The following is an 18,838-nucleotide window of genomic DNA, read 5'->3' as shown; positions in this document are numbered from 1 at the left end:
CCACCAGACGTGGACCTGCCCACCAGAAAGACAAGATCCAGCCTCATCCACCAGAGCACAGGCACTAGCCCCCTCCTCCAGGAAGCCTACACAACCCACTGAACCAACCCTAGCCACTGGGGACAGACACCGAAAACAATGGGAACTACGAACCTGCAGCCTGCAAAAAGGAGACCCCAAACACAGTAAGATAAGCAAAATGAAAAGACAGAAAAACACACAGTAGATGAAGGAACAAGATAAAAACCCACCAGACCTAACAAATGAAGAGGAAATAGGCAGTCTATCTGAAAAAGAATTCAGAATAATGATAGTAAAGATGATCCAAAATCTTGGAAATAGAATAGACAAAATGCAAGAAACATTTGACACGGACCTAGAAGAACTAAAGATGAAACAAACAACGATGAACAACACAATAAATGAAATTAAAAATACTCTGGATGGGATCAATAGCAGAATAACTGAGGCAGAAGAATGGATAAGTGACCTGGAAGATAAAATAGTGGAAATAACTACTGCGAGCAGAATAAAGAAAAAAGAATGAAAAGAACTGAGGACAGTCTCAGAGACCTCTGGGACAACATTAAATGCACCAACATTCAAATTATAGGGCTTCCAGAAGAAGAAGAGAAAAAGAAAGGGACTGGAAAAATATTTGAAGAGATTATAGTTGAAAACTTCCCTAATATGGGAAAGGAAATAGTTAATCAAGTCCAGGAAGCACAGAGAGTCCCATACAGGATAAATCCAAGGAGAAATACGCCAAGACACATATTATTCAAACTGTCATAAATTAAATACAAAGAAAACATATTAAAAGCAGCAAGGGAAAAACAACAAATAACACACAAGGGAATCCCCATAAGGTTAAGAGCTGATCTTTCAGCAGAAACTCTGCAAGCCAGAAGGGACTGGCAGGACATATTTAAAGTGATGAAGGAGGAAAACCTGCCACCAAGATTACTCTGCCTAGCAAGGATCTCATTCAGATTTGATGGAGAAATTAAAATCTTTACAGACAAGCAAAAGCTGAGAGAGATCAGCACCACCAAACCAGCTTTACAACAACTTCTCTAGGCAAGAAACACAAGAGAAGGAAAAGACCTACAATAATGAACCCAAAACAATTAAGAAAATGGGAATAGGAACATACATATCAATAATTACCTTAAATGTAAATGGACTAAATGCTCCCACCAAAAGACACAGATTGGCTGAATGGATACAAAAACAAGACCCATATATTTGCTGTCTACAAGAGACCCACTTCAGACCTAGAGACACATACAGACTGAAAGTAAGGGGACGGAAAAAGATATTTCATGCAAATGGAAACCAAAAGAAAGCTGGAGTAGCAATTCTCATATCAGACAAAATAGACTTTAAAATAAAGACTATTAGAAGAGACAAAGAAGGACACTACATAATGGTCAAGGGATCAATCCAAGAAGAAGATATAACAATTGTTAATATTTATGCACCCAGCATAGGAGCACCTCAATACATAAGGCAAATACTAACAGCCATAAAAGGGGAAATCGAGAGTAACACATTCATAGTAGAGGACTTTAATACCCCACTTAAACCAATGGACAGATCATCCAAAGTGAAAATAAATAAGGAAACACAAGCTTTAAATGATGCATTAAACAAGATGGACTTAATTGTTATTTATAGGACATTCCATCCAAAAACAACAGAATACACATTTTTCTCAAGTGCTCATGGAACATTCTCCAGGGTAGATCATATCTTGGGTCACAAATCAAGGCTTGGTAAATTTAAGAAAATTGAAATTGTATCAAGTATCTTTTCTGATCACAACACTATGAGACTAGATATCAATTACAGGAAAAAATCTGTAAAAAATACAAACACATGGAAGCGAAACAATACACTACTTAATAACGAAGTGATCACTGATGAAATCAAAGAGGAAATAAAAAAATACCTAGAAACAAATGACAATGGAGACACAATGACCCCAAATCTATGGGATGCAGGAAAAGCAGTTCTAAGAGGGAAGTTTATAGAAATACAATCCTACCTTATGAAACAGGAAACATCTCGAATAAACAACCTAACCTTGCACCTAAAGCAATTAGAGAAAGAAGAACAAAAAAACCCCAAAGTTAGCAGAAGGAAAGAAATCATAAAAATCAGATCAGAAATAATGAAAAAGAAATGAAGGAAACGATAGCAAAGATCAATAAAACTAAAAGCTGGTTCTTTGAGAAATAAACAAAATTGATAAACCATTAGCCAGACTCATCAAGAAAAAAAGGGAGAAGACTCAAATCAATAGAATTAGAAATGAAAAAGGAGAAGTAACAACTGACACTGCAGAAATACAAAAGATCATGAGAGATTACTACAAGCAACTCTATGCTAATAAAATGGACAACCTGGAAGAAATGGACAAATTCTTAGAAATGCACAACCTGCCAAGACTGAATCAGGAAGAAATAGAAAATATGAACAGACCAATCACAAGCACTGAAATTGAAACTGTGATTAAAAATCTTCCAACAAGCAAAAGCCCAGGACCACATGGCTTCACAGGCGAATTCTATCAAACATTTAGAGAAGAGCTATCACCTATCCTTTTCAAACTCTTCCAAAATATAGCAGAGGGAGGAACACTCCCAAACTCATCCTATGAGGCCACCATCACCCTGATACCAAAACCAGACAAGGATGTCACAAAGAAAGAAAACTACAGGCCAATATCACTGATGAACATAGATGCAAAAGTCCTCAACAAAATACTAGCAAACAGAACCCAAAAGCACATTAAACGGATCATACACCATAATCAAGTGGGGTTTATTCCACGAATGCAAGGATTCTTCAATATATGCAAATCAATCAATGTGATACACCATATTAACAAATTGAAGGAGAAAAACCATATGATCATCTCAATAGATGCAGAGAAAGCTTTCGACAAAATTCAACACCCATTTATGATAAAAACCCTTCAGAAAGTAGGCATAGAGGGAACTTCCCTCAACATAATAAAGGCCGTATATGACAAACCCACAGCCAACATTGTCCTCAATGGTGAAAAACTGAAAGCATTTCCACTAAGATCAGGAAGAAGACAAGGTTGCCCACTCTCACCACTCTTATTCAACATAGTTTTGGAAGTTTTAGCCACAGCAATCAGAGAAGAAAAGGAAATAAAAGGAATCCAAATCGGAAAAGAAGAAGTAAAGCTGTCACTGTTTGCAGATGACATGATACTATACATAGAGAATCCTAAAGATGCTACCAGAAAACTACTAGAGCTAATCAATGAATTTGGTAAAGTAGCAGGATACAAAATTAATGCACAGAAATCTCTGGCATTCCTATACACTAATGATGAAAAATCTGAAAGTGAAATCAAGAAAACACTCCCATTTACCATTGCAACACAAAGAATAAAATATCTAGGAATAAACCTACCTAAGGAGACAAAAGACCTGTATGCAGAAAATTATAAGACACTGATGAAAGAAATTAAAGATGATACAAATAGATGGAGAGATATACCATGTTCCTGGATTGGCAGAATCAACATTGTGAAAATGACTCTACCCAAAGCAATCTACAGATTCAATGCAATCCCTATCAAACTACCACTGGCATTTTTCACAGAACTAGAACAAAAAATTTCGCAATTTGTATGGAAACACAAAAGACCCTGAATAGCCAAAGCAGTCTTTAGAATGAAAAACGGAGCTGGAGGAATCAGGCTCCCTGACTTCAGACTATACTACAAAGCTACAGTAATCAAGACAGTGTGATAATGGCACAAAAACAGAAAGATAGATCAATGGAACAGGATAGAAAGCCCAGAGATAAACCCATGCACATATGGTCACCTTATCTTTGACAAAGGAAGCAGGGATGTACAGTGGAGAAAGGACAGCCTCTTCAATAAGTGGTTCTGGGAGAACTGGACAGGTACATATAAAAGTATGAGATTAGATCACTCCCTAACACCATACACAAAAGTAAGCTCAAAATGGATTAAAGACCTAAATGTAAGGCCAGCAACTATCAAACTCTTAGAGGGAAACATAGGCAGAACAGTCTATGACCTAAATCACAGCAAGATCCTTTTTGACCCACCTCCTAAAGAAATGGAAATAAAAACAAAAATAAACAAATGGGACCTAGTGAAACTTCGAAGCTTTTGCACAGCAAAGGAAACCATAAACAAGACGAAAAGACAGCCCTCAGAATGGGAGAAAATATTTGCAAATGAAGCAACTGACAAGGGAGTAATCTCCAAAATTTACAAGCAGCTCATGCAGCTCAGTAACAAAAAAACAAACAACCCAATCCAAAAATGGGCAGAAGACCTAAATAGACATTTCTCCAAAGAAGATATGCAGACTGCCAACAAACACATGAAAGAATGCTCAACATCATTAATCATTAGAGAAATGCAAATCAAAAGTACAATGAGATATCATCTCACACCAGTCAGAATGACCATCATCAAAAAATTTAGAAACAATAAATATTGGAGAGGGTGTGGAGAAAAGGGAACACTCTTGCACTGCTGGTGCGAATGTGAATTGGTACAGCCACTATGGAGAACAGTATGGAGGTTCCTTAAAAAACTAAAAATAGAGCTACCATACGACCCAGCAATCCCACTACTGGGCATATACCCTGAGAAAACCATAATTCAAAAAGAGTCATGTACCCCAATGTTCATTGCAGCTCTATTTACAATAGCCTGGAGATGGAAGCAATCTAAGTGTCCATCATCAGATGAATGGATAAAGAAGATGTGGCACATATATACAATGGAATATTACTCAGCCATAAAAAGGAATGAAATTGAGCTGTTTGTAATGAGGTGGATAGACCTAGAGTCTGTCATACAGAGGGAAGTAAGAAAGAGAAAGACAAATACCATATGCTAACACATATATATGGAATTTAAGAAAAAAAATGTCATGAAGAACCTAGGGGTAAGACAGGAATAAAGACACAGACCTATTAGAGAATGGACTTGAGGATATGGGGAGGGGGAAGGGTAAGCTGTGACAAAGCGAGAGAGAGGCATGGACATATATATACACTACCAAACGTAAGGTAGATAGCTAGTGGGAAGCAGCCGCATAGCACAGGGAGATCAGCTCGGTGCTCTGTGACCACCTGGAGGGGTGGGATAGGGAGGGTGGGTGGGAGGGAGACGCAAGAGGGAAGAAATATGGGAATATATGTGTATGTATAACTGATTCACTTTGTTATAAAGCAGAAACTAACACACCATGGTAAAGCAATTATACTCCAATAAAGATAAAAAAAAAAAAGCTACCTGTAGTCTTAACTCATATATGAAGGGGTTATGCTCTCTGAGATTTAGTTTCCCCTAAGCTTCATGTCCTCAGCTTCCCAAGGTGTTTAAAATATACATAATTTTGTAATTTACCTGGAGTTTTTTCCTTGTTACTGTAAGAATTATGGTTATTTATGACCATCTCCATCATAAGGAGAAGCAGAACTTTGAAAACCTTCTGTTTTTGAAATTACTTTGTCAACTTTTTTTCTGAGTATGAAAACAATAATCTTTCCAAATATTTCAGAAAATCCAGACAATTGAAAAATACTTCGTCAATACACATTTTCATCATTTTGTAAGACTTCCTTAATCCTTTCTGAGTTGCTTCAATTTAAAAGTATTTGGTGTCCAAGTGGAAGGAATTTTGCTTTCTCTTCCAATCCTCCGTACAGACCTCAGACTTCAAAATTCTTGTTTGTTTCTTTTCTGCTTGTTCTCCACTCTCCTTTCACATTCACCTTCTTTGATATGGAAGATCAAACGCATTACCCTTATGTTATGCAATGAAGTTCAGCTCTCTAATGTCTCTTCCTTCAAAAAAGAATGCCCTTCATGGCACTCAGAAAATAAAGCTACTCCGAAGAAATTGTGACCTCCAGTTACCAGGACTTTGATGATGAGATAGCATTGGTAGTTGGGAGGAGACTGATCCATTTATTTCCTTTATTATATAGCATTCAATTACAAAGCTACAGAAAACTATGGAAACATCACATCATAGGACAGCTATGGAAATACTGAGGTTTGCGGAAAGCTTCCTCTGGGAGGTACAATGAAACTTAGTGATCCTTTCTTGCCAGAGAGGAAAAAAATGAGTCCCAACCTACACATTACAGGGCAAAAGATCTCTCCTAAAACATACAGCAAGGGAAAGGCACTAAAAGAATAAATAAGACAAGTGTTGTCAGATAAATTCCTCTGTTTGATAACATATGGCTTTTACCCTCCTTTTCAGTCAATATCAGTGACTAGGTTTTGTCTTGTTCAAATACTTATTTTTTGGGGGGTCTGTCAGGGTAATTGCGTGTGACACCTCTATCTTGTGAAATAGGCTGAAGTGAAGATCCTTTTGTGCCTAAAGACTGGTTTCTAATTTACATTGTTCCAGGTGACACAGTGCTGCCTGGTGTTACTGGGTTATGTTTGGTAGCCTTGAACTGTTTCTCATGCACAAAATGGTACTAGTGTTTTACGTATTTAAAGATGATCTTCAACCTTAAAATGTTCTTTTCTTCTTTATTAAAATAAACTATAATCTAAGGCATAGAAATAGTTGGGATAAAGTCATAAGATTAATAATAATAATATTTACGTACATTTTTATGAACATTTTAATATTTGTTATCCAAATTGATAATTGCATCAACTCTGTGAGGAAGATGCTTATATTCTTTTTTTCATGGATGAGGAAATTTGAATGCATGGAAACTTAGATACAAAAAGAGAAGTGACTTGCCTAAGACCACAGGAAACTTAATGATAGAATTGGGTCAGTACTGGTCAACTTCTTACTTAATCTATTAATATTTTGAACATATCACTGAGTAAGATCAGGTTAGTATAAGAGGGACATTAGTTTTCACTTCTAAATGCAGAGACAAAAATTGATGAAATGACTGTAATAGCAGCAGTTCAGCTTTATTTTTAAACGATGGTCAGAAACAGGTTTCTGACCCCATTTTTCCTCCTCCTTCTCATTTAGCTTTTATTCTCTTATCACGAGGGTTACTCACAGCCATCTAACCAAATGAAAAGTATGGCTTGATTAAGAATCTCTTTTGTCTGTAATTTGTGCATAATGTTTTTAGCTCTCCCATGGGCTGTTGTAGAAAATGGTAAATCTGGTTTAAATGAAACCTGATCCTGTTAATGGTTTAGTAGCGGCTGCCACAGGGTTATGGCATTTTTCAACAGATGCTTCTGCTTCATTTTAAACATAAACTAAGTCTTGGAGTATTTATATAAATCATATAAAATATGCCTACATAATTTTGGTTAAATGTATTGTTATAAAATAATCTTAGGCAGGTCCCTATCTTTGTCCATTTATAATTATTCACACAGAATTAAAAAAAAAATGAAGGCTATACTCTATTTTAAAAAAAGATTATTCATGTCTTGCACTTTCCTAAAAATTTTTTTAAAGGCTGGAGAATAGCCTCCATCTCTAGTCTGGGGATGTGAACAATGGCTTGGTCAATCTGATCATTCTATCCATCTTTATGCCTAACACTATTTATTTAGCACTGACAAATTGCTTATACAGTGATGTGCATTATAGTGTCAACTGAAATATACAGAGTAGTCACAAAATTAAATGGGACACTATATTTCTTTGAAGAGGTAGACCTTGTAATAGTTAATTCAGACTATCATTATGCCCAGGATTAGTTTCTTTTCTTTTTTTTTTTAAGAAAAGCATTTCTTCTGTTCAAAGCACTTGTGCTGGTTACCTGAATGATACAAAGATGAATGACAGGCAAGTAAAGCAATAAGACAAAAGATAGAAATAGTTATACAAAGAGGTACCAGTTCAAGCAACAATACAGTATATACCACTTTAGTTAACATTTTACAAGTTTGAGTCCTAAAGCTCATAAAGGGCAGAATCTTGAACTGGGTCAAATTTATCTTGTTTTTTGGGGTCATATTTTCATGGTGGTATGTTTGCTCGATTACCTTGCGCTGCAACATTTATTTATGTGAGTGCACCCAATGGTGAGTTTTTAAGAGCAAACAGTAAAAGTACAAACCAACTCTTAAACTCTAAATTATCTGTGGGCATCACTGACTGTGATGTGTTTCTAAATACAAGCATCGTGATCTTCCCCTGTCCTAATGTCTGTCCTAGGTACTCCCGTCTAAGAAGGATGTGAAACCTGGTGCCGCTTTCTTGTTTGAACTCATTCTCCTTCGTGGGAAATATGCTCGTCTCCACCAAGTTGTGGGCTGGACAACTTTCCCTTTGTATGATAGCAATTTGGATGTAGTGGAGGGAAAATTCAAGTGTCCACTTCTCCGAGGACATTATGACCAGAAACTCGACAACGTCAGGAAAATTGAAGATTTGATTTGCTTGGACCTGGACCACTGGCTGTGCAATCTCTACTTTCAGGTTTGCAATATGATTTTGTGAATGGGAAAAAGAATTAAAAAATTTTCCAAAGCTGCTGCTTTTTAGCCTTTAGCTTCCTTTCATGATACTGAAAATTCCAGTATCAAAACCTATAAAAGTAATTACATCTTAATACTGATTTCTCATAATGCAGATTAAATTTATGTCTACAAACAAGGGGTAAAATTCTAGAGTTAGAAATCTTAAGGATAATTTAATCCAGACGTCTATGTTATAAATAAGTCCGGACAGCCATCCAAGTCCCCTGATTTCTCAGTTTACAATCTGTTGCTACTGGAGCAGACTGCTCTCACCGACATGGGACGGGGGATATATTTCTTTATTGAAATTTCTTATTGAGCTTCTGTTGTGTGTTGAGCATTGCTTGTTCCAGGGATATGAAGAGATAGATGTGGTCTCTGCCTTCTGCATGCTTGACATTTATTTGATGAGACCAACAACAGATACCCAATGACCCACATTTCCACAGGATGCAAGTGGCCATCAGAAAGCTCTCTTTGCCATACACATGGCTTCAATGTAAGCTGCCTAGTTTACATAAAAAATTTAAAAAAAAAACACTTGGTCACACATCATTTATTGGTATAGGTTTGGCATTCTGTTTTCTAACCAAGTCTTTTAGCAGAAATGCTGTTGTGTAAATTCATTTTAGGCCACTACCTTGGAGGATCCAAAAAAGAAAACAACAGCATACATGAAATATAAAGCATTCCAACACATTTTTAGTCAAATTATTTTTGTCTTATATGTCCAAATTTGTTCTACCTGTTTATGTTATTTTTCTGGGGTGCTTGTATCATAAAATGCTATGATTTATTTTCTTCCTTACCTGTATGTTTGATTTTTTTTCAGTCTGTCTGGCTTTTATCCATTACAAATGGACATAATTGTACACTAGCTTTCTTATTTGATAGACAATAACAGAAGTTTTCTCCCTGTGTACATTTCATAAGGAGTTGGGGAGGGGTAGTTGGGGAGGGGTAGTTGAGTCCTACTAATGAGAATAGTACTATTATTCAAGATGTATGATTTTCTGATTGTAAGGCAGAATAAGTACGAATGTAGATGCTTCTTTTTCACAAGGATGAAAATGAAAAATTTTTGTCTTGAAACCCTATTTTCCTCCTTGTGCAATTGTGAAATATGTGGATTTTTCTGATGTGAGTTTTCTCAAATGCAATCATTTCTGAACAAGTTAATTTTGAGTAGTCCTTTTAGGAGAAGAATAACTTGAGGTTGGGAAGAGAAGAGAAAGATAAAGTAGATAAAGTAGATAAAGTAGATATTGGAACAGAAAAGTGGTTTTGCAATGCAGACTTAGAGATTAGAGGAAACAAGTAAAGTCCTGATCATTCCCCTCCGGTGTCTGTTGGAGGAAGGAAGCTGCCACAGTCAGAGGGGCTGGCAGAGCCAGGGTGTGTGCCTCAGCCATGACCTCATGTGTTACTAGGGGTAGAACTCAGGCTAATAACCCTGAGCTTTAAGGAGGAGACTGGAAGTTGTTCTGATTCAACCCCCAGAGTGGGTGTGAAAGAATGTAAGGCGGAAAATGATGCAAGGAAGGTAGCCTTTAACTTTTTCCTAGAAAACCTTTTCTATCAATCCCTCACTTTCCTGAATACTTCATTTCCTGTGTCATTGATTATTTCTACCAAGCATTTTATTATTAACATTTTAAGCATAGAGAAAAGTTGAAAAAATTGCATATTGAGCACCCTTATATTCACCACTAGATTCTACCATCTGATCATTTATTTTTGAACTTAAAATATTGTTTCTTGAAGATAGTAAATACTTGCTAGTAAATAAATATTTGCTAATTTTATTCCAGCATGAATATTAGACACACAGTGTTATTTGGAAGAAAAATATAAAGAAATGATAAGATAAAACAAAGAAACTAATAAATATATAGAGCAATGACATTGTATGTAAACCTGTTAATACAAAAAATGCATTTTTTTGTAATGAAACCAAACAAAAACAAATAGAAGTTTTAGAAAAATTGAATTCATCGTTGACCTTTTGGATTTTGCAAATTATATCCTTGTTCTAGAGAAATAATTAGCTGTGTGTGTAATATTTTCAACAGTTTCAATAACAGGTCTATCTTTTAATAGGTAATTAAACTTCCTCTACATTTGGATGATCAAGAAAACCATGAAAGGTGTATTCAGCTTCCCCCTGAATTTCCAGTTTGTTTAATGGCTGAAGCAGAGAAAGCAGAATCAGGTGTCGATAACACAGCTGGCCTTTCAGAGAAAGAAACAGAGAAAAACATTTGTGCCTCAAGGGGTGATGAAGCTAAATCCTCATCACTCTCATCTCAAGGTTAGTTCTCATTTTATCAGCATTCTATTACTAATATTTCAAGTTTTGTTATATTATATAAAACTGGAAAAGAAGTAGTATTAGTGTGTTTCTTTCTATACCTTGCCATTTAAAGAGAATGTAATCATAGACAAGCATACTAGTTTTCATATTGCGTAATTATAAATTACATAGTAAAATAGAAAATTCCTTGAAACACATTACTTGTTGCTCTAAAATTCTTTCTTGCCTGCTCAATGAAAGATAATTGTTTTCAGAATAAAGTTCTCAAATAATATAATTTATTTTATAAGACTTTGTTTTCAAAGACTGGTTTAATCAAGCACTAAATAAGCAAATAACATTGTTTGAAATATTCAACGTACAAAAGTTTCAATTTACAGAAGAGGTACATTAGAGATTATTATTTTTTGTAAAGAATGATTCCCTTTCCCCAAAGGGAATAATTCCCTTTCTTAGGTATGTATGTAATTATAAACAATATAAAATGTATTTTCTATGTTTATAAAGTTTATATAAATATATCATACCTTATGTCTACTTTTGGAACTTTATTTTTTCTCAATATTATCTTTGATTTACATACAAACACACACAAACACATATATGTATTTCTGGTTCGTTGATTTATTTCTGTATAGAATTTCTCTACATGATTGTAACAAAATCTGTTAATTCTTATTGTTTATGTTGTTATCAGTTTCACTCTATTGCAAACGAGGCTATAGTGATTATTCTTGGACATGTCCTCCTGTGCTCACAGGCGTGACTTTCACTACAGTATATCTACAGGGAAAGGAATCACTGAGTCAGGGCACACACATCCAAAGTTTACAGCATAGTGACACACTGCCATCCAGCTGTATCAATTTCTAACCCAATAGCTGTGTAGCAGAGTCTCTTTGACTCACATCTTATCAATCCTTGTTATTGTCAGTTTTGTCAATTCAGTTGGAATGAAATGATATTTCTGTGTTTTCATTAGAATTTCCTTGAATACAAGAAAGGTTTTCATATATTTCTGTTGACCATTTGGATTTTATCTTCTGTGACAATTACCTGTTCCTATATTTGGTCCACTTTTTCTTTGGGTTATTTACTTATTTTTCTTATTGATCTGTGGGAGTTCTGGTGCCTTTTTTTTTTTAGGTGTGGTGAATGGTAGGAAAGTCTTGATTTCTGATTCAGTTTTTGATTTTTAATGATTATTCAATCACTTTATTATTAATTTAATTCTAATTGGATTAACTTAGTCTAAAACTGATGGGATTAGCATTGTCATATTATTGTATTACCTTTTAAGATGCATTCCCTTCTGTTACAGTTTTGTTGGATAGGCAATACATTTAAATTGTTCGAAATAAAATCTGTCTCCCCTTGCTGCCCTCCCAGCAAACAATTGTTCTCCTTGGAGGAATCAGTGCTTTTCATGTATTATTCGAGAGATATTTTACATGTCTATAAGAAAATATATAAGAATACTATCATAATTTTAAAATAACACTAAATCTATAGTTATATTCTTCTTTTCATTCCTAATACTGATTAAGACATATGCTTTTATTCATTTTTTAAAATATACAATTGCTCATTTGCCTCCATTAAGACTCTTGATTGATTTTTTGTTTACTCTACATTTATATTCTTAGCCTTATTATTTGTTTACTCATTTTCTTCAGATTTTCTTTGGGGTTACTTTTAAAATCTTCTTGATTTGAAAGCTTAACACATTTATCTTCAGTTTTTATTTATCTGATGTGTGAAATCTCCAATTATGACTGGATCTGTCCATTTCTCCCTGTAATTCTGCCAGATATTGCTTTATGTATTTTAAATCTGTTTTAAGTGCATTCAAGTTTATGATTGTTACAGTTTTTATGATGTTCTCATTTCTTTTATATAGATGTAGTCTCTCTGTATGTCTATTAATGCTTTTGGATTTACAATCTAGTTCTTCTGATATTAATTCTACCATCTGATTTTTTGATAAATATTTTCACAGCATATATTATATTTTTACACTTTATTTTAAAAATTTAAAATTCACCTGTGGTGTCCTTTTGGATATATCTGTTTTAGCAGTATAAATCTGAATTTTATTTTTGTACTCGAGACAAGTAGATATGTGTCTTTTAATAGGTAAGTTTAGGTTTTTTGGTAATTATTCTTATTACTGTTCTATTTGTACTTGATAACATTTTATTTTGCATTTTATGTTTACCATCCTATTTCTTTGCCTTTAAAGAATACTTTCTTTTTTGAATTTCTCTTTAACTCAAAATAATTATTTTATTTTTCCTATACTTTTTTTTTTTATTCATTTATTTATTTTTCGGCTGCATTGGGTCTTCGTTGCTGCACATGGGTGTTCTCTAGTTGCGGCAAGCGGGGGTTACTCTTCGTTGTAGTGTATGGGCTTCTCATTGTGGTGGCTTCTCTTATTGCAGAACATGGGCTCTAGGTGCGTGGGCTTCAGTAGTTGTGGCACACGGGCTCAGTAGTTGTGGCTCACAGTCTAGAAAGCAGGCTCAGTAGTTGTGATGCACAGGCTTAGTTGCTCCACGGCATGTGGGATCTTCCCAGACCAGGGCTCGAACCCATGTCCCCTGTATTGGCAGGCAGATTCTTAGCCACTGCGCCACCTGGAAAGTCCCTCCTGTACTGTTTTTAATCTATAAATTTTATTGTTATTTTAGCTATTATCCTTAATTTTCTTATCTACATATTTAAGTATAAATTATCTTTAAAACTCTAACTTTATTCAATACTTCGTTTCTATTCTGAGTGTGGCAAGGACTTTTAGTGTGCGTTAGCTACTCACTAAACACCTCTGTGTACTTTTATGTTATTGTTGGCTATGCCTTTGGTTTCACTTTTTTGTTAAACAGAGAATCTAGGGTTTTTGTTTTTTTTTTAACTTTCAATATAAAATTAATTTACTGACACATTTGACAGTATCTGTGCTTTATAATATTTTAATGTAACATGTCTTCAGTCTGGTTCCATTTTTCTTCTTGTTGAAATAAATCTTTAGTAATTCATTTAGAGTTTGGATCTGTGAGTGGTAAACTCTCTTAGTCATTGCATGTCTGCAAAAGTCTATTTTTCCTTACTTTTGGTAGATCATTTTTCCATGTATAAAATTCTAGGATGCTAGTAATGTTCCCTCACTGTTTTCCTCACTGTCTTCTTGGGTCTAGTGTGGCTGATGAGAAATCAGCATTAAATGGATAGCCACGGATGGATCTCAGGAAGGCGAGTGATGTATTTCACTTTCTATTCTAGGCAGGTCCCTCTGGTAATTTTTAGGAGGGTTTATTTGAGAAAGGCATGACTAGAAACAGATCAGTTAGGAAAAGTTTAGAGCAGTCCAGGCAACAGATAAGGGTCTGAATTAGGGCAGAGATAGTAAAGTTGGAGAAGAGAGTACACATTTTTAAAGTATTAAAGAGGTGGAATAGAATGACCATAGGACTAAGAATAAGAATGTTCCTGTTAATTGGATATGGATGGCACAGGAGAATTAGGGATGATTCCTAATTTTTTACCATGAGTTGATATGGATATCAACCAGCAAATAACAGGAAATAAAGGGGGAAGGACAAGATTAGAAGAAAAACCATGAGCCTGATTTTGGACCTACTGAGTTTGAGATTCCTATATTATACCCAAGTAGAAACGTTCAGGTGATCTTTGGAAAAATGCATGTGAAGCTCAGGAGAGAGGTGGAAGTTGGGAAGGAGAATATGTCCATTAGAGAGGCATAAATACCTAGACTCTAGCTGAGACTGGTATGTGGTAGATTTCAACCTGGGAGAGTATGTAGAATGATGAAAGTGTTGGAATGAGGGCATAGCTCAGGGAAACAGCCATGTTTCAGAAGGATGCTGGATCCCTACTGTAATCAGACCCAAAGCCTGTACTATTTGACTTCTTAGGTGACATTCATCTTCCTTGTCTCGTTCTACCTATCTGCTGGGCAGCACAGAGCATCATATTCAATTTCCAGTGATAAACGTTTCTTAAGTTGTGCCTGGAGTTTTCCAAATCCCTTGGAGAATTTTTGCCTTGTTGGGCCAAGTAAAACTCCACTGATTGCTAAGTTCAATTTCTAGAACCCCACTTCCTTCCATAACAGGCAAGTCCACCGCAAGCCCTGGGCTTCCGTATTCACACCTGTCCTGTTTCCCTGTGAGTAAAACCATTATCACCAGCCAATGATTACTGAGACACCACCACCTCCAGAGAACTCAGTGTCATTTTATAGAGTCATGTATACCTGGAAATGTTCTATTGAAATTTTATACACAGAATTCATATATGTTGAATTATGTCACTGGCTTTAAACAAATATTTGTGAAACTGAATTAGAAATGATATATATATTGGCACTAGGTAATAATTGCCAACACTATAAGGCAACTTGATTAAAGTATATTGCTTCTCACACCTGAGAACTTCGATTTGCTTTACTCATAGCCTGAGAAGGTAGGAGGTGACCGAAGTCATGGTCTAGGTTTAGAGAATAATGGGTAGAGTTTGCTGTCCTCAACATGCATACCTTTGAGCTGACTGTAAGCATTCTATGTTGGGTTTTAATAGGTTTAAGGCTTTGGCTTTTGTATTTTAAATGCAAATATCCCAGGTGGCTAACAATGGGTATGCCATTGTCGATATTCTCCGTGTGGATATGGGGAAGATGGGGGGGCGGATCTAAGGCACTGGCAACCTAAGAAACAGTAGAGAGTGCCATAAAAGGGCAGAGAAGGAAACAGAGAAGTGAAGGGCAGATTTGGCCTCATTCCAAAATGCTTAGTGAAGCTGCTCTGTCGAGGACATTCGTGGACATTGTGATTGAGTCTTACTCAGTCCTGTCTTCAGAGGAAAGACTTTTACCCACCTCTTGTCTACATCAAATCAGATTAGTCAGGCCTTCCAACAGGAGGGCTTGGGATGCCCTCATTCTATGAAAATAAATTAATTTAACAATAGCACATAATCTGTGTAACCTGGGAATCTGAGATGTAGAAGGAGAAGAAAAAGTCCAGATCTTTTCTGGTGGTTGATGATCACCTTCCTGAGATAGAATTAATAAGTCAAGACATATAAAAGAAATGATTATAAAAAAGATAGAAAACTGCAGTTAATTTTTTGTTTAAATATCAAGTTCAAATATCCAGTCAACTCTGAAAGCCACTATTTGGGACACTAAAAAAAGTGCATTTGTAATGTGGGTTTCTTTCTTTGCTTCCTTCCTCCCTCCCTCCATCTCTTCCTTCCTTCCTTCTTTCCTTCCTTCCTTCCTTCTTTCCTTCCTTCCTTCCTTCCTTCCTTCCTTCCTTCCTTCCTTCCTTCCTTCCTTCCTTCCCCCCCCAATGTTTTAGGATTAAATATGAAGCTAAAAATCTTATTTTAGAATTTTTAACTTTTGAGAAAGCAGGTTCTGGTTTAGCAGTAATAATATTTCGGTGATACTGACATTTTAACCTAGTTTTAGGATCCTGAGCAGAAGATTAGAAGCAATTACTCTTAGACCATTTTTCACTAGATCATTTCTGCTTTCCAGTATTTCCTCAGGGTACTGTGCCTATATTTTCCATATCTACTGCCCTGTGCTCTGGACTTGGCAAAAAGTGTGCCCCCAGTTCCCTTAAAAGGAGGACAGGTGGTACTCCAAGAAATATGAATACTGACACACTCGATATGGGAACACTGTATACCAGGAGAGGAAGAATCTTTTATGCTTTAGGAAAAGGCTTTGGAAAAGGCTGATTATCATTTGCTGTGCTCTGAGCTCAGAGACCAATATGAGCCTCACATTTCAAAGACTACACAGGGAGCTTCTGCCCTTGCTCTGAATAGATGAGTTTAAAAAAACATAAAAATCTCTGCAAATGCCTGTCTCTGCTACATTGCATATATTTATTTATTTTTCTTGGAGGCTTCCTAGACATAGTATTAGCAGTTAATATCCCCCATGGGTTTGTTTTCTAATATATCAGCACTGTGATACAGTATGCGGTTTCTGCCACTGATATGTTGCTCAGAGATTTAATAATGGATAAACAAACACAACATGTGGTAATTCATTTCAAATTAAAAGTTTATTAAACTCTGGCTTGTTGGCTTTCTGGCTATTTACAAATAAAGGAGTGAACCTTAGGGAAGGGGTGAGCACGTGGTGTGTTCACGGCTGCAAAGTTTCTATCTGAAAAATATATTTATGATATCCACAAGCTGTCCCGCATTAATAGGCTCCACATGTAACCTGATGAATCCACTAGAGTCCCCAAATCATGACAAAGTGACTTTAATGTTCACTTACCAGCACATGTATGCATGCATGGGCATGCACACATGCACACACACACACACACATTAAGATGATTCTGAATTTAATCCCATGGTTGATGTTTTAATCCCATGGTTGCAAATAGGTGAATGCCTGAGGCCAGAAAATATTATTTATGAAAAATGAAAGGCCGGAATAAAAAGACCCATGATGTAACTTTGGGGTTATCACTATCTTTTAGGCTGTTTTAGTTTTTAGGGGGCAGACTAGGGAAATATTTGTTCTGCTTGATAATTTTGTTTTGTATGTGCCTACATTGCGTGAACAATGGTCTCTGGCAAGGTCTATAAGTGTTTTGTGATGCAGAATTCAATTCAGGAGAGTTTTATTGTGTAACCACCGTCAGCAAAACACACTGCTAAATGCTGTGCAATTGTAAACCAAAAAAACATGCAATCCTCAACCTCCAGGGGCTCATGGGAGCACAGGCCTACTCCACCACTAAGATAATGTATATGTATCCAGGTTGACTAGATGGTGGGAGAGCCTGCCAGCACTCTATTTACCTGCAGGACCAGCAAGTCTTCTGGGAGACTTCACACTTGGAGAAGTGAAGCAGATGCAATTGGCTGAATAATGAAGATTTTGTTGTTAGGGGAGAGGGGCAATGGTGGGAAGTGTATGCTCTCTGTCGATCAGATTTGTTCCCCATCTCAGTCATCTCAGGGTGGGATTCCCAGGGAGAGGGGAACTGCATGGAAACACTTGCCAACCTGCTAAAAGAACTTTTTCACTGAAATTCAGCAAGAACTGGAAGTATATATATTTGGAAGTATATATATATAGTATGGTACATACTATCCCATGAGAAAATGAGGCATACTGTGTACATGTACTGTGTTCTATATACTACCGTTCTGTAATTCAAGGTGTTACAGAGGCCACCGTGGGATGAGATAGGTGAGGAGATCATGAGCTCAGGTGAGCTTATAGGCATCTGGAAACAAATGGGTAAGCTTTTGAGGGCAGTTGAAATTTGCCTGAACTTCTTTTTAATACAACCCCATTTAAATCTTGTATTGGTATAATTCGGGGAAATATGTGTTAACCTCGTATTTCTTTGAGGTAAAAGAAAAGACATGAGAAAAATTAAGAGGTCAGAATGGTACAAAGTATATTTGAAGAACTGTAAGGAACCACTGGATTTCAGCAAACGCATGGGGATTGTTTTCACAGTTGCTGTAGGTTTTGGCTTGAGGACAAAATAAGGATGCAGAAATAAGGCTCTGTGACCTGGAAAGGCTGAGCCACCCAAGTGTAGACAAGCACCTACTCTGAGAAAGCACAAGACAATTCCGGCGCTCATTTCTTATCTAACATTATTTTAAAAAATTGGGACCAAGTTTTATTGTTTGCATATGGGTCAGTGATAATAGAGGTCAAGTATATGCTCTCTGGGACTCCTGTAAGACTAGTACCATGTATCCAGGAAGTCCAATTCAAAGGACCTTTAAAATAACATACTTCAACTCTGGTATCTGATGATCTCCTGCTTCAGGCTGTGATCCTGTGTGGGTGCTCTACACTAGCCATGTTTCTTTGTCTTTAGGTCACTCATCCATCTTTGGAAGTGTAGATAGTGGATGAGGCAATGGCCTCCTTTTTACTAGAGCTTTCCCATCAATGCTTCTGAAGAGTCACTGTAGCTTATTGCATCATGTGTCACATG

General features: G+C 36.2%; 1 protein-coding gene across 1 annotated transcript in view; it reads left to right on the top strand.

The window, feature by feature from the left end:
• LOC132432967 (uncharacterized) overlaps positions 1 to 18,838 on the top strand; it is a gene marked incomplete at its 5' end in the record, with an annotated part of 201,659 nt that overhangs the window by 77,807 nt on the left and 105,014 nt on the right. Inside the window, 2 exons of the mRNA XM_069541055.1 lie at positions 8,202 to 8,465; positions 10,607 to 10,817. Of these exons, the coding sequence (XP_069397156.1) occupies positions 8,202 to 8,465; positions 10,607 to 10,817 (475 nt within the window). The remainder of the gene's footprint in view (positions 1 to 8,201; positions 8,466 to 10,606; positions 10,818 to 18,838) is intronic.

The sequence above is a fragment of the Delphinus delphis genome, chromosome 10, assembly GCF_949987515.2.
Source record: "Delphinus delphis chromosome 10, mDelDel1.2, whole genome shotgun sequence".
Lineage (NCBI taxonomy): Eukaryota > Metazoa > Chordata > Mammalia > Artiodactyla > Delphinidae > Delphinus > Delphinus delphis.
Note: the sequence above shows the minus strand (reverse complement) of the source record. Positions and strands in the feature narration are given on the sequence as shown.